Raw genomic sequence first — 16,076 nt, 5'->3', positions numbered from 1 at the left:
GAGATCTCGTTTGAGTTCCCTTGTTTATATCACTGATTATGAGTTCCACCGGATGGGAACGATGAGTTTTCCAAGGCTTTGGTTGGAAATCCTGGATGGAAACTTGATTTCTTTGATTATCTTCACTTCCCTGTTCTTGGGAACCAGGTTCAACAATAGTGGATTCATTCACTTGTGTATCCTCACCTAGTTCTTCTTCTCCTTCATTGGGAACAGGAACAGGATGCTGTTCCTTAGGCTTTGTTCCCATGACTTCTTCTTCTTCTAAAGTCTCATCAATAAGACTTTGATCTCTTCCAACCTATTTCGAAGTCTCATCAACCTGTGTGCTTGCATCAAATTTATCTGTTTCATCAAAAATAACATGCACACTTTCTTCTACACACATAGACCTTTTATTATAAACTCTATAAGCTTTGCTACTAGAAAGTATCCTAAAATACAGCTTCTCACTTCTAGCATCAAATTTTCCAAGATTTTGTTTCCCATTATTATGAACAAAACATTTACATCCAAATGTTCTGAAATATGTAATATTGGGCTTTTTACCAAAATACAGCTCATAAGGAGTTTTATTTAATAAAGGTCTCACCATGGCACGATTTATAATATGACAAGCAGTATTCACAGCTTCGGCCCAAAATTCATAGGAAGACCACTAGCTATCAACATAGTCCTAGCCACTTCTTCTAATGTTCTATTCTTCCTTTCAACAACACCATTTTATTGAGGTTTTCTAGGGGCGGAGAAATTGTGATCTAAGTCATTGTCTCTACTAAAGTCATCAAATTTAAAGTTCTCAAATTCTGCCATGGTCGGGTCTAAGGTGTAGCAATTTTTGACCACTCAAATTTTGAACTTTCTTTGCAAAGACAAGGAACTCATCATAAGTCTCATCCTTGCTAGAAAGAAAAATAACCCAGTAAATCTAGAGAAGTCATCTACAATAACCAACACATATTTCTTGCACTCCTACTTTGAATCCTCATGGTCCACACAAATCCATATGAATCAACTCTAATGGTCTTGTGGTACTTACCACATTCTTGGACTTGAAAGAGGATCTAACATGCTTACCTTTAGCGCATGCATCACAAACATGATCTAAATGAAACTTAATTGAAGGTAAACCTAAAATAGTTCTTTAGAACAAGTTTGTCAAGCAAGAAAACTAGCATGACCTAGACGCATATGCCATAAAAGAATCATCATCAATAACACTAAGGCATGTAAACTTGTTTTTGGGAACAAGGTTGAGATCCACAACAATATGTGTTCCCTTTTCTTGTTCCTTCCAAAATAGACATCCTTTGTGCTTTTGTTGAAATTAACATTTTCACTATTAAACTTCACACAGTTCCCTTTATCACAGAATTGGGAAATACTCAACAAATTATGCTTTAAACCATCAACTAGAAAAATTATCTATGGAATGTGACGATGACTTACCAACTTTCCCATGGCAACTATGTTACCTTTCTTGTTGTCACCAAAAGTCACACTTCCACATCATAGGCTGAGAGTGAGAGAAATCTTGATTTATCTCCAGTCATATGCTTAGAACAACCACTGTCTAGGTACCATGTGTTGTTCCCCCTCACTCCAACCTGCAAGAAAACTAATTGTTAGAGTTAGGAACCCAATCTTTCTTGGGTTCCTTTCCTTCAGGAACAATAGATTTCTTTTTCCAAGTTACTCTACTTGTTTCCAAGTTCTATTAATGCGACCAAGTCTTTAGGACAAGAGTTCCTAATGACCAGTGTTCCCAAAAAATAAAACTTTATCACTTGGTAAATCAACTCTCTTTTTAGGTTTTTCAAATTTCTTTTGTGATTAAAACCAAGACCTTCGGTTCGTTTTGTTTGAGGGTTCTTAATCCAATTTGGTATAGGTAGGATTTTCTTCTTGTTCCTAATTAAGTGCAGTTCCCTCAACTCTCTTTTTAGGTTTTTCAAATTTCTTTTTGTGATTAAAACCAAGACCTTCGGTTCGTTTTGTTTGAGGGTTCTTAATCCAATTTGGTATAGGTAGGATTTTCTTCTTGTTCCTAATTAAGTGCAGTTCCCCTTCAAGTTCCTTGTTTTCTTTTTCCAAAAACAAAACATGATTTTTCAATTCGTTTATTTCAGATTTGAAACTTTGCAAGGGAACTGACTTAATGTCAAAGGAACTCACTTCAGGAACAAACTCTTTTAATTGTGACAACTCAAGGCTTAACAAGTAGTTCTCATTTTTAAGATTTTCGAAATCCTCTTTTAATTTTAGATTTTTGTCAAACAACTCGAAAAATCTTTTCTCAATATCAAATACTTTTAAGCCAAGAGGTATGTTCCTTCGCAACAGTTAAATCTTGTTGACATTGTTTTAGTTTGATGGACTCATCTTTGCAATCATTTACGACATCAACAATAAACTCAAATGACTTTTCTTTACTTAAGAATTAAGACGAGTTTTGATAGTGTCTAGACTTGCCTCAAGAGATTCAATCTCTTCATCAGATTCAGAATTGTCAAGAACCATGAGACAGAAGTTTGTAGTCTCCTCATTTGGTTGATGATCATCTTCTTCCTCAGAGTCTGAGTCTCCCCATGCAGCAACCATAGATTTCTTCATATCAGATCGAGTATAGGAATTTTTGTATTCCTTGTTCCTATCTTTGCTTCGTTCCCTTCCTTTGCCTTTGTCTTGTTCCCATTGGGGAAATTCTTTGATGAAGTGATTGGAACTGCCACACTTATGACAAACAAGTTTGTTAGAATATTTCTTATTCTTACCTTTGTAATCTCCATTCTTCATGTTCCTAACATTCTTTTGAATTTTCGGACCATGAGAGCGGATTCTTCTTCGTCAGTTTCGGAGTCTTCACTTTCATCAACTTTTAAGGCAATTGATTTTTGCTTGGACATATCTCCATTCTCATTGTCCATTTGCATCTCGTGAGTCATGAGGGAACCAGCAAGTTGTTCCAGATTGAACTTTGTAAAGTCCTTAGTTTCTTGTAAGGCAGTAACCTTAGCTATCCATCGATCCCTAGGAAGGCTCCTTAGGACCTTTCGTACCTGTTCCTCAGAAGTAATCACTTTTCCAAGAGATGTTAGCTCAATAATAATATTTGTAAAGCGTGTAAACATGTCTTGGATAGATTCTTTTGATTTCATTTGAAAGAGTTCATATTGATTCATCAACATATCTATTTTTGATCTCTTAGCTTCACTCGTACCTTCATGAGTGACTTCAAGGAGATCTCAAATTTGTTTTGCGGTTTTGCATCCCATGACACGATTATGTTCATGAGGTCCAAGACCACAATGAAGTAGTTTTATAGCAAGAGCATTAATTTCCATTTTTTCGAAATCACCTTAATCAAAATCAGACATAGATTTTGGAATTACCTCATTCTTGTCATTAGTGGTAGTGACTTCAAACTCACCTACCTCTATGACTCTCCATACCTGGTAATTGTTGGCTTTGATGAAAATCTCCATCCTGTTCTTCCACTAGGTGTAGAACTTACCATTGAACATTGGTGGCCTCTGCGTAGAGTACCCTTCTTCCAGTTTCTCTCTAGTATTCATATTTTCCAAGATCTTGAACTCAACAGGGTTTTCTGATTTTTAGAGTTCCCGCTCTGATACCAATTGTTGTATAATATGAGCACTATAAGAGGGGGGTGAATTATAGTGAGAGAATAAGCTATACTTTTTGCGGAATTAAAAGTAAACTTGGGAACAAACAATGGGAACACAAGAGATTTAGAGAGGAAAAACTTCCTAGGCCTAGTCGGAAGAAACAACCTCGACCACAAGGAATTTTAACACAACTTTCCACTATAATAGGCCAAAACAACTCTGATTACAACCTATTACTTTTCTCTCGATTCTCAACTTAAGTCACTCAACTCAAGTTCCCAACAACAGTTCCCGCAACTGTCGTTCCTCTCACACTTCACTAGAATTTCCTTTCTCTTTCTCTTTCTCTTGCTTCACTCAAAGCTTCTCACACTTACAAGAGTTCACTCAAACCCTTTTTCTCAAAAATACGCTTTGTAAAACAATGGAAGAGTAATAAACTCGATTAATGTAAGTATGAATTCTCTTAGGAAAAGGCACTGACTCTTTTAGACAACTAAGACAAATTAGCTAAGTCAGATACACTTTCATTCTAAGGTTTTAGGCGCCTATTTATAGACAATTAAGACAAGACAATTTTATCCACTAATTAATCCACTATCCCATGATTTTCATGACTTTAATTAATTGAACGATATAAATTAAATATTCCTTGATAAGTAATTAACCCACTAATCCACTACTTAACTAAATCCTTGATAAGTAATTAACCCACTAATCCACTACTTAACTAAATAAGAGAAGCAGTAACATATTACGTGGTTTTACAAACATGAGGAATAATTAAACTTATTTAAATTAATTAATACTTGGGAGATAATTAACCAAGCCACTAAATCCACTAACTACAAAAACGGTGGAGCAATAGCTTTGGCGTGTAATCTTATTTTAGGGAATAAATAAAATATTTACTTAACTAGATTTTAGGAAAGTATCTTTTAAAAATAACTTTAATAAAAACGAAAATCAGTTTTATATTTTTTTCAAAACGAAAATCTTTTAAAAACCGGAAAGATATTTTATTTTGAAAACAAAATCTTATAAATAAAATATAAAAGATAGCAGTTAGATATTTTTCTAAATAAAATCAATTTTAAAATCTTTTCCTAACAAACTAAAAACAAATTCCCTAAAATAGTGGATTTTAGGTAAAACAACCCTAAAAGCTCTAACTAACATATTAGGCGCACACCTAGAGTTAGGCGCACAACTTTAGAGTCATTTAGGTGTTCCTAAATCAGTTTTAAGTCTTGTTCCCTAACCTTGTTCCTAATAGTGCCAGGTCTGTTCCTGTCATGGGAACAGAACCAAGTTCCTTTGAGAATTCACCACGAACTTAATTAAGCTTTCACTCAACCTTAACATGAAGATAATAAATACACCCTAATGTATTCTAATCTTCATTCCATGCTTGATACTTCATCACTCGACCATCTTTACTTCGACCTTTGATCAATTCTCCGTTTTAATCTTCAATCAAGTAATCTCTTTGCTCGAGAACGAATTACCTAGCAACAACATAAATAAATTACACTATGTCTTTTGTGGTTAAGTCATCTTCAAAACTCAATGGTCAACAACTCTTATGATTAACGAAAGTCTAACTTTGCTAGTCATTAATTTCTAATTTTGTTGATCAACCCTAATTTACCATTTTCTCTCTCTTCCTCCACAACTCTCTTCCATCAACCCACATCCCCTCTAGATCTCATCAATGGAGTCTAAGTTTCTAAAAGTCCAAGATGCCCCCATCGCCCACACAATGCTCTCCTCACACCAAACACCACCACCACTATCAACAACAATTATCAAATTTAGGACCCTAGAAGCCCTATCCTAAGTCCATTTGTGATCGTTGTGGGCACAATGACGCGTCTGCTCCATGAATGCATCGCTTATTGATGCTCTCTGGACTTATAATCTCTCATATCCGAACTCTCTTCCCTCGAACACGACCCTTCCTCTCTCCTCAAATCTTCCCCAAGTGCTCATTCTTTATCGACGATAATGACGAACATCAACCACATCCACAACCACAACAACTCAAAGAAGCGACAACGGTCAGCTAGGCCACGAAGCATAATATAGTAAAGAGAGAAAATATGGGGCACTAACAGAGGAGAGACAATTAGGATTTGTGCGTTTATGATGTATTTGTATTAACATTGGGGTATATGAAAAATTCTAAAAAGTGAAGGGGTGTTTGGTAGAATAAAAATCACTCACGGGTATTTGTTGAAAAAGCCGTTTAATTAATCATATGAAATCTAACAACATTTGTCTAAATAGGGTTTAAGTAAATAGTCGGGTAATAAAAATGGTAAAGGTTGAAACTAAAAACGATTTTTGACTTTTTCAAAGCGCAACCGGTTGATTACATGATTAAGCAGGTTCAACATTAATACTTTGAAAATAGTTAGGTATGTATATTTGCTTTTTGTGAACATACAAGCTACACTAGTTATTAAGATTTTCGCGACTGAAGTAGGGTAGTTATAAATAATCATAAGTTTTTTCTTGATACAAAAGGGTTAAGTTTATAGTAGTTATTATTATAATATTAATTGCAAATTATGAAAAGGAACGATTACCAGAAACTTAGCGATTCCACTTCCAATCACAATATTTTAGGAACCGGTTTTATTGGCCTGGTTCTAGATCCTATTCTACAGAACCAGATCCTTAATAATTTGATAAGATACCGAATCTTGTAAAAGAAAAGTAGTAAATACTATCTATGTATTCTTTTGAAAACACATGCCTTGTTTGAAAGAGAGGTTTGTGGCAAAACTATAGATTTGAACTCATATAAGAGTATTTGACTAGTCAATTATTTAATTTGAGTGTTTGGTAAACAACGCTTTTAATAAGCTAATTGGGCCCAAAAAGCTCTTGTGGAAATAGTTAGCTGAAAGAGTTTTTTGACATTAGAGGTTTAGGAATAAGATGGCCAATTACATTTATGTCCTAAAGTTGCTAAAAATTACATTAATAAACAATAAAAAGGTACAACAACAGATTATTTACATGCAACAATCAACTGTTTACCAAACACCTTTATAGGTAGCTAGTCAAATCAGGTAATACAATTGTCTATCAGCTATCAACTAATACAATCAGCTAACAACTAAAAAATATCTGCTGATTGCCAATATCAATTTTATTAATGAATATTTTATTTTTACAGGATGTGATAAACTAGTGATGTTGCCATCTTCTTCTAGGATCAGGTCTCACCATGAAAGAGAGATCCCCAAATTCCCCACTACTTGCAACTTGCAGGGACTTTGATATATCTTTTTTTTTTAAAAAAAAAATCATAATTCTTGTCAGAAACACGGAGCAACATATAAAATGAAAGTAGTAAATAAGTATCAAGGTTAAGCTAATTGGTTAGAGGCCCTCATTCTACTTTTGTCACAAAGGTTCAATTATTGACCTTTGCAAAGTGGAAAATCCCCAATTCGAGCAATGATAGTCTCATACTCCCTCCGTTTCCTAAAGATCTTCCCTCTTTCCGTTTAAGTGTGTTTCCAAAAGATCTTCCCTCTTTTACTTTATTCCTTATTTGGAAATCTTTTTTCCCTCTTTACCCTCTCATGTCCCTATCATATGGTCCACCATTACATTATTATTTCAATTTTACTTCATTTCTCTCTTCTACTTTAACTCCTTTTTATTTGTTTATTTATCTTAAACCCTTTCTCTCTCCCACTTTACACACCCCATACAAATTGATTCTCATTGGTATCTGTAGTAACAGTAACAAGGAAGATCTTTAGGAAACGAAGGGAGTATCTGATATTGGACAAATTGTCCAATATCATTGCAATTGAGTAATTTTGTTATAAAAAATAATATTCAAAAATTATAAAAAAAATTACTCCATCCGTCCCAAAATACTCTTTACACTTTCCTTTTTTATCTATCCAGAATACTCTTTACACTTCTATTTTGGGATATGACTTACTATTATGTTAATCATTCCACCTTTTACCTATTGACTAACATTCTCTCTCTTCCAAATAAAATAATACCATTCTTGTTACCTACCAACTCTAACCATGACCCACATTCTCTCTCCTTAAAAAAAAAAAAAACTCCCTCCGTCCCAAAATATAGTTTCCATTTCCTTTTTTTAACGGTAATTTATGCAAGTAGAATATAAGAGGGGTAATAAAGATTTTTTTGTTTATTTAAATAAATGTTGTATGGGAAAAGATGATTTTAGGAGAGAGAGTGGAGAATAATTGGTGAAAGCGCATTAATTGTAACATTTCGATTGAATAAATAAAGGAAAAAACAAAATTCAGGAAACAAATAAATGATGGGACACGATTTTTCTAGGCAAATTGCGAAAAAATGTGGAACTAAATATGAAAACGGGAACTATATTTTGGGACACCCAAAATAAAAATGGGAACTATATTTTGGGACGGAGGGAGTACTACTTTTACTAACTACTAACTCCTATTACTTCTACTTTTCAATAAAATAACAATTGATAATCAAACAACAACTTATCATCTAAAACTACGTGCCTTGATAAGTGTCAAGAGTATTATGGGACGGAGGAAATATTAATTTTATATATTTTTATTTGGGCTTTATTACTTGAAATCTAGTTGATATTTTAGATGATTATTATATCATCTCTTGACACCATCTAATCTTATCAATTGACTATTGTATCATATCTTGACTGCATCTTATCATATCAAGATTTTTTGACAGGTCTTATCATATCAAGATTTTTTTGACAGGTCTTATCATATCAAGTAACCGTTATATTGTATCAAATAATATCAAGTTACTAGTAAAATTACGAAAATGTCATAATATTGGAGAAGTTTTCCAATATTGAATATGAGAATACTTTCTCCCTCCCCAATTCCCCTATTTGTGCAAGAATTAGAGGCAATCAAGCTTAGCCCAACACAACTCGAAAAAGGACGGGTTTTGGGCACACCTTTTTGGCCCGCGGTTGGACCCGATCCGATTTTTTGGGAAAAAATTTCGGGCTATGGGAAACCTAAATTTTGAAAAATAGGCTAAATTTATGCCCTGCTCGAAAATGGTCTGAAAGCCCGCTAGGCCCAAAATAATGAGCTTTGGCGCGGATTTTTTTGGCCCATCCCATGACTTTGTCCCAAAACGGGCCACTTTTTTGGCCAAAGGACGGCCCTTACCGGTCATGATCACCTCTAGTGCCAGGAATTCATTTTACCTAATTAAAAAAAAGATACTCCCTCCATCTCACAATATAGTTCTCATTTTCATTTTGGGTGTCCCAAAATATAGTTCTCATTTCCATATTTAGTTCCACATTTTTTCTTAATTTGTCTAGAAAAACCGTGTCCTATCATTTATATGCTTCTTAAATTTTGTTTTTTACTTTGTTTATTCAACCAAAATGTTACAATTAATACTCTTTGACCAATCATTTTTCATTTTCTCTCCTAAAATCATCTTTTCCCATACAACATTTATTTAAATAAACAAAAAATATTTACTATCTTTTTTAGATTCTACTTGCATAAATTATGGTGACAAATAAAAATGTAAATTAAATTTTGAGAGGGAAAGAGTTGTAAATAAAATGTAAATTAAATACGGTTACAAATCTCCTCAAATGTACCGACATCGTTCTGCGAAGCAGAGAGTGAAATACGGTCGCAAACAGTGTGAAAGCCGACCAGCAAGATATGGTCTGTCAATAGGTTGTCAATTTGTCATCTTAACACCTTTTTCTCATTCATCTCACCTCCCAGGAACTTTTCTGTCCCCGGAACTCCCCATTATTTAAACTCCTTTTTTCTTTCACAACACTCTCAAAAAATAAAAAATCTCACCTCCAAATCCTGAATATATCTTATCTTCTTTGATAGTTCAAGCAAAGAACTAATGGCAGGTCAACTAAAAGCCGCAGCTGCAGCGGCAGTCGTCGATCATTTCGAAGACCGTCTACCTCTCATGGCGGACAAACTTGGAGGTGAGGGCCTAATTAATGAACTATGCAACGGGTTTAGTCTGTTGATGGACCGCGAAAAGGGAGTTATAACATTCGAAAGCTTAAAAAAGAACGCTGTTTTGTTGGGATTAAAGGGTATGACAGATGATGAGTTACAAAGTATGATGTTTGAAGGTGATTTAGACGGCGATGGTGCTCTCAGTCAGATGGAGTTTTGTGTTTTAATGTTCAGATTGAGCCCTGATTTAAGGGAAGATTCCAATTATTTTCTTGAAGAAGCTCTAATCCAGGAGATCAACTGCCAAGATCTTTAATCTGATTATTTTTCAGGGCTTTTACTAATTTATTCGACATTTAAATGACAAAGTAGGAGTTAATTCTTCATCCCCTTGAACTTGTTTCGTAGATTTTTATTCATTATATTATACAATACAGAATGGAATTATCAGCAAATTCATTTATGGATAGGCAATCTTGGAGCAAATTTTCTTTAATCCCATATTCGTATTTGTCCTCCCTCGCGTTGGTGTGTTCTATAAAATAGAAAAACTTGGCAGGAATTTGTTATTTGCTGCGTAAGAACTAAGAGTTACCTAACCTTCCATCCATAAATATAATGGTTATTTTGTTTTTGAATGGTAAAACAAAAACACCCAAAATTAAGTCCCTTTCTCAATCTTGTACGCTGGATTAATTATGGGTAGATTGACTCCATGACCTATTGTACTTGTACTCACTCGTATACAACAATTTCTCCGACTAAACAACTTCTATACAACATAAGTAGAACAGTATAACCAAGTAAGACTTGACCTAATGGTAAAGATTTGGTCTCTTGACTTTAAGGTCATGGGCGGTTCTTGGCCCATGCAGTATAGGCGACGGAGTAGGGCCCCAAAAATAAAGGGGCCCCGAAATATATTAAAGTATGTATTAAATGTTTGAAAGAAAAACAAAAGGAAAGCATTTGGATCAATGGTAAAGTGGTAAGGGATGGGGCAAAGGGGCGCGGGTTTGATTCTAGTTAGGGTTAGTTTTTTAACTTTTTGCTGTTTTAATTATGACTGCTGACTCATCACCTACTCACATTAATTTTTCTTTGGTTGCTTCAAATCCCCAAATTTCACATTAATGGCTACTCTCTTCTCTCTCTTCCTAACTCTCTCTCATTAATTTCTACTTTATACTCCTATATATTTTTTTTTTGCAATTTTCAAATAAAATTTTACTCTATTTATATTTAAATATTTGTTTGTTTATAATTATTTGAAATGTTGAGAGTGTATTTACATCTATTTAAATGGACTTGCTATGATGGCAATTGAGAGCGATATTCTGGAGGATATTGATGTACAATGTGTTGTTAGTGATTTTGCTTTTAAATGTGCAAAAAAGAGTAACACTTTTTTCAAGTAGATGTATTTAGATTATTTTAATATGATGTAATTATATATATTATTTTCAATGTAGAAGTATTTTTTTAATTGAGAATCTAATATCTTTTATGAACTAAATATGAAAGACCCAATTTTAAAAGAGCGTATAGGGCCCCCGCTATATTTGCCCCGCCCCTGTTTAAGGTCATGGGATCAAATCCCACAATGCTTCTTGGGGTGAGGTTTTATTTTATAAGTTGGTAAGATGAAGGATCAAGTCCCACAAATCCAGTATGATCCTTCATCTTATCAAATCCCACAAATCCAGTATGATCTTTCATCTTACCAACTTATAAGAAAAAGTACAATCATGCTATACAACTTTTATCATACTACTACGTGTATCGTGAACCTGATACATTTAACATTATTTTTTTTTGCCCATTGCTCATTTGAAATCCAAATGAGCAAGATATACGGTACACATATGTTTGCAATGAATGTAATCTATGTCGTGAACTTTGGCTAGATGATGTTTGATGAGCCAAACGTCATGTTTATGAATGAGAATATTCCTAAGAAGTTACTAGCTTTAACTCTGAATGCACGTTTGAGTGGATTAATTTTAGGTGATATTCTCTCATTCTAGTGAATGACTTAACCAAATGCTCTTTATGTCTTAAAAAATTATTTGACTTCACAAGTATGTCATCCACATATACTTCCATCACTTTATCAATCATATCCTTAAAGATTGCGTCCACTGCTCGTTGGTACGTGGCTCCAACATTTTTAATTCCAAATGGCATGGCCACATATCCAAACAAGCCTAATGATTTTGGACATCTGAAGGTTATTTTATTACAATCCTCATGTGCAATCTTTAACTGGTGATATCCTGCATAACCGCCCATAGAAGATATGTATTCATATCTTGATGCTGCATCTATTAGGAGATCAACTACATGCATGGGACATTGATCCTTAGGTGGTTCTTTATTTAGATCCCTAAAGTCAATACAGATTCGTATCTTGCCATTTTTTTTAACTACTGGGACTATATTAGAAATCCAGTCAACATATTGGCAAGGCCTTATGAACTTTGCCTTGAAGAGTTTGTCTATTTCCTCTTGTATATGCTTTGTCAGTTTAGCACTAGTATTCTAAGACTTTGTGCCACAAGTTTAATTCCTTCCTTGATAAATAGTTTATGTTCTACTATTTTCCTATCAATACCAGACATTTCATGATGTTCCCAAGCCAACATCCTTATATTATTTTAGAATTTCTATTATTTCCTGTTTTTCTTGGTTGGTAAGGAGCTTACTTATGTAAGTAACACGTGGATTTTCACTGTCCCCTAAATTTATTTTCTCTAGTGGATCATGAACTTCCTGTTCAATATCCTCACTTTTAGCCCATACTTTCTCATCCCTTCTTCTAAAGATTCAGTTTCGTGTAAAGTTAAGCAACATGCATTAAAGTTTATAAGAAAATACTCTTGGTATTTTCTAAAAACTAAATCTTTCATAATTTGATCAACAATAGGGGTAAATACATTACAATATTCTTCTTGGTTTATAGACATAATTAACTTTCATAAGAAAAATACATTCTAACTCTATAAGCTAACAAGAGCTAGTGGTTGATTGTAGTCTGACGCCTATTGAATATATTCATATTTTGATGGAATGTCTTCAACTTCTGGGACGTTGTCGACTTCTTCAATGAGAATTGTACTTGAGTCTTCTATCTCTTGGTGACTCAAGTTATAGAGCAACCTCAATTTTGAAAGTAGGAACTGACTTCAGAGAGTCCCTGATAAAAACAGAATCAGGAGATGTGATTAGACAAACTTCCTCATCTACTACTTGTACCATTTCATAAGTGTCACCATTCCATTGGATTAGCACCTGCTGGAGTGATGATGGAATAGCATAATTATGATTAACAAATTTCTTGCTAGTATGCCATTATAATTAGTACCACTTTGACTATGAAGAAATCAAAATAAGTAGTTTTAGTTCCTACCTTATCTTTAAGATAGCCATTCGTCCCACTTTTTCTAACAACCCAGAAAAACTAGTTATGTTGATTTATATGTTATGCAAATCTTTTCTAGTTTTTCCTAGTTTTCTAGACAAAGAGAGTGACATAATATTAATAGTGGCTCCAGTGTTCACTAATACTTTGCCTAAACGAACTCCCTCAAAATCAACATTTAGGAATAGAGCTTTAGTGTGCTTATTATCAACATCAACTGACCTAAAGATTTTATTTATACTTAATTTATCTAGGTTAGCCTTTAGAGATGTCTTATTAGGCATTTTTTTTGAAGTGCATTCAAATAAGATGACAAGCTTCGATAAGAAGTAATTTTAAATTTTACCTGCCCTTTCTTCCTTATCAACTTCGTCTGCCCATGATGTAGTATTGGTCTGGAGTCCTGGCTGGTCTTGTGACTTTTCAAACTCCTTTGGTAGGATGACCACATTACACTGCATGTTTTGGCTCTCTCCCATTTCGGTCTAAGGCTCATTCATCAGTGGGTCTCCATTTAACACTAAGTCACTGTCTGACACTAATAAGTGCAAATCCTCATATCCAAACTTCGAATCACAATTTTCATTAGAGCCATTCCATGGCATCTCTTTCACAAGAGAATCACCTCCTCGGGGCTGTTGGCCATCATTTAGAGCCTCTTCATCAATTTTTATGTTTGTGATAAGGGACTCCTACACATTTTGAGTGCTAATCCGAGCCCTTGTTGCAGCAGCTTTTGCACTTAGCTCTTTCATATTTAATGTCCTACTTTTAGGTAAGTTTTGGACATCTTGTAGTGGCATTATCCTCACTAACGATTTAATTTATATATCTTCTTGGTCCCCATGAGACTCTACCCTTTTAAGAATTTTGGGCACAAGAGTTCGACTTGGCTCCCTTTCTTTTCCTTTCAATAACGGGTTTGACCAAGGACCATTACTTTCCTTGGTCCTTGACTTATGGACCTTTTCTGGAATGGACGTTGATAAGCAGGTACATAAGCAGGATCATTTGGAATAATCTGGGTTCTAACCATTTCAAAGGTTAGCCTATCTGCACATTGCGAGGACATTCCATTCCTCAAAGCCTTCAACCCTTCTATTGCCCTGATCTGCAATGGGAATTTTTGAGCAACCTCTTTATAATTCTTAGCTCTTTCCTCAAGCATCGCTAGGCTTGGAGATGGGTTGGAATTAAAAGGCGTCTTAGCTTTGGCTAATTTGGCATTATAGGCTTCTAGCTCATGGCATGTTGTTCCACTTCTGAGACAACCAGTCTTTTGAGACTTAGTTTCCTAGTTAGGAATCCTCAAAAAACTTGGCACTAGTCTGTTGTATGTGACCCATTCATATGCATCTGCACATATCTTCCAATCCTTCTTCATTGGCTATCTTTGGCATAACCAAGATTCCTTCATCAATCAATTTGTTGAAGAATTGGTTACTCATTTCGGTAGCTTGAGATGCATGCAATGTGATAGTAAAAACATTATTAATATCTACCATACCACATTATAGTTCAAATGGTTCGTCAATTTCAACTACATTAACGTCTATATCATTAGGAAACATGATATTTTTCTTATCAATTTCATCCTGGATTTTTTTAAAAAACAATGCATTCAAAAGTGTCATGAGCTACTGCATCAAGTCATTTATAGTATTTTTTACCCTTAACTTCCTCAGTATTAGTTCTTACTTTATGCCTTCCTACCAGTTTTATCTTTTTGTTAGATAATAACCAGTCGAAATTAGCATTGAATTTCTTAGCCTCAAAGGTATATGTCCTCTTTTACCCAGATTTCAAATCCTTTGGCGCAAGAAATTCTTTCTTCTATAAAGGAGATCACTTATAAGGTACTCCATGAATGATTTCTGCCACGTCTACTTCTTATGCAGTTTCAAAGTGAAAGGGTTCCTCATTCTGAGCGAAGAAATTTTGGTACCTTGCTGCACTTTCAACTTATAGGTTTCTCTCATATCTTACAGCTAATTCTACGAATTCAACAAAATCGCCAAAGGCATGACCATCAAACCTTTCTCGAAACTTAATTAACATCCCTTCTTGAGCCATTTGTACAAACTCTCTTTGAGGAATGCTAACATGACTCCTAATCTTAGCCATTTTGAATCTAGATAGGTAGTCTTCTACAGACTCTCCTAGCTTTTATCGAATTCTGGCCATATCACTAAGGTCACTCCAGGTTCAGTGTGTGCAACATGATTTATAAATTGCACTTGCATATCCTGCCAGGAATGGATAGAATTTGGTGGTAAATTGGTATACCACCAGAAAGCCGTCTCATTTAGAAACATGGAAAACATTTTATGTTTTAAGAAGTCATTGTCAGCTGCTTCCTTACACTGACAATTGAACCTAATTAAATGTTTCTCAGCAAAAAATCTGTCATTGCCTGAGAATAAGGTAAACTCAGGTATTTTAAAATTTATAGGAAATGGATTGGCTATATCAATCCATTCAAGGTAAGGTTTTTGACCTATTTGCCTCTGATTTCTCTTAGAATTATCTCCTACTAGTCTTTGGACTAGTGCCTCAACTTGTACCGCCAATGGATCCTGATGCCTTAATGGGTATCCCATTTTACCATTCTCCATACCTCCTGCTTGATCCTACACATTATTAGGGTTAGGAGTGAAAGGTTGATTTTGATAACATCCGATAAGGATCTTCTAGCGTTGTATAAAATTAGGATTGGCTGCTCCTTGTGCCATTTGCGGTGGGAATGTATTTCCATTTCTGGGCATCCCCTGTTGATACGCACTAGTTGCTTGGGAAAATGGAGCTTAGGGCTGACCATACCCCGGAATATTCCCATGATGAGTCCTACCAACCATATTTGGTTGGTTAAGAGGCACATATGCATGCGGTGAGGTATTATTGTTTGCAACAAAAGTACCTTGCCTCTGTCCTCCTTGTGATGGTCCAGATTGGTGTGTGTTGTCACCAATTTGTCCATCATCCATGGAAAACGAAGGTTGATGATATCCTGACGTCTAGTGCCAGCTTGGCTCCACACCCGCTGCTATTTCATCACTT

The 16,076-nt window shown here is 34.9% G+C and overlaps 1 protein-coding gene across 1 annotated transcript; it reads left to right on the top strand.

Moving 5' to 3' along the window:
• The first annotated feature begins 9,337 nt into the window (after positions 1-9,337).
• On the top strand, positions 9,338-10,094 carry LOC104903042 (calcium-binding protein KRP1). The gene has a single exon (XM_010691015.4). The coding sequence runs from the start codon at positions 9,534-9,536 to the stop codon at positions 9,912-9,914; it is 381 nt and encodes a 126-aa protein (XP_010689317.2). The 5' UTR covers positions 9,338-9,533; the 3' UTR covers positions 9,915-10,094.
• Positions 10,095-16,076: the final 5,982 nt, after the last annotated feature.

This window comes from Beta vulgaris, chromosome 9 (genome assembly GCF_026745355.1).
Source record: "Beta vulgaris subsp. vulgaris cultivar EL10 chromosome 9, EL10.2, whole genome shotgun sequence".
Taxonomy (NCBI): Eukaryota; Viridiplantae; Streptophyta; class Magnoliopsida; order Caryophyllales; family Amaranthaceae; genus Beta; species Beta vulgaris.
The sequence above is the reverse complement of the archived record's forward strand: the minus strand, read 5'-3'. Positions and strand labels throughout refer to the sequence as shown.

Coding starts and splice junctions, on each gene's coding strand:
- LOC104903042 (XM_010691015.4), top strand. CDS start 9,534: ATGGCAGGTCAACTAAAAGCCGCAGCTGCAGCGGCAGTCGTCGATCAT.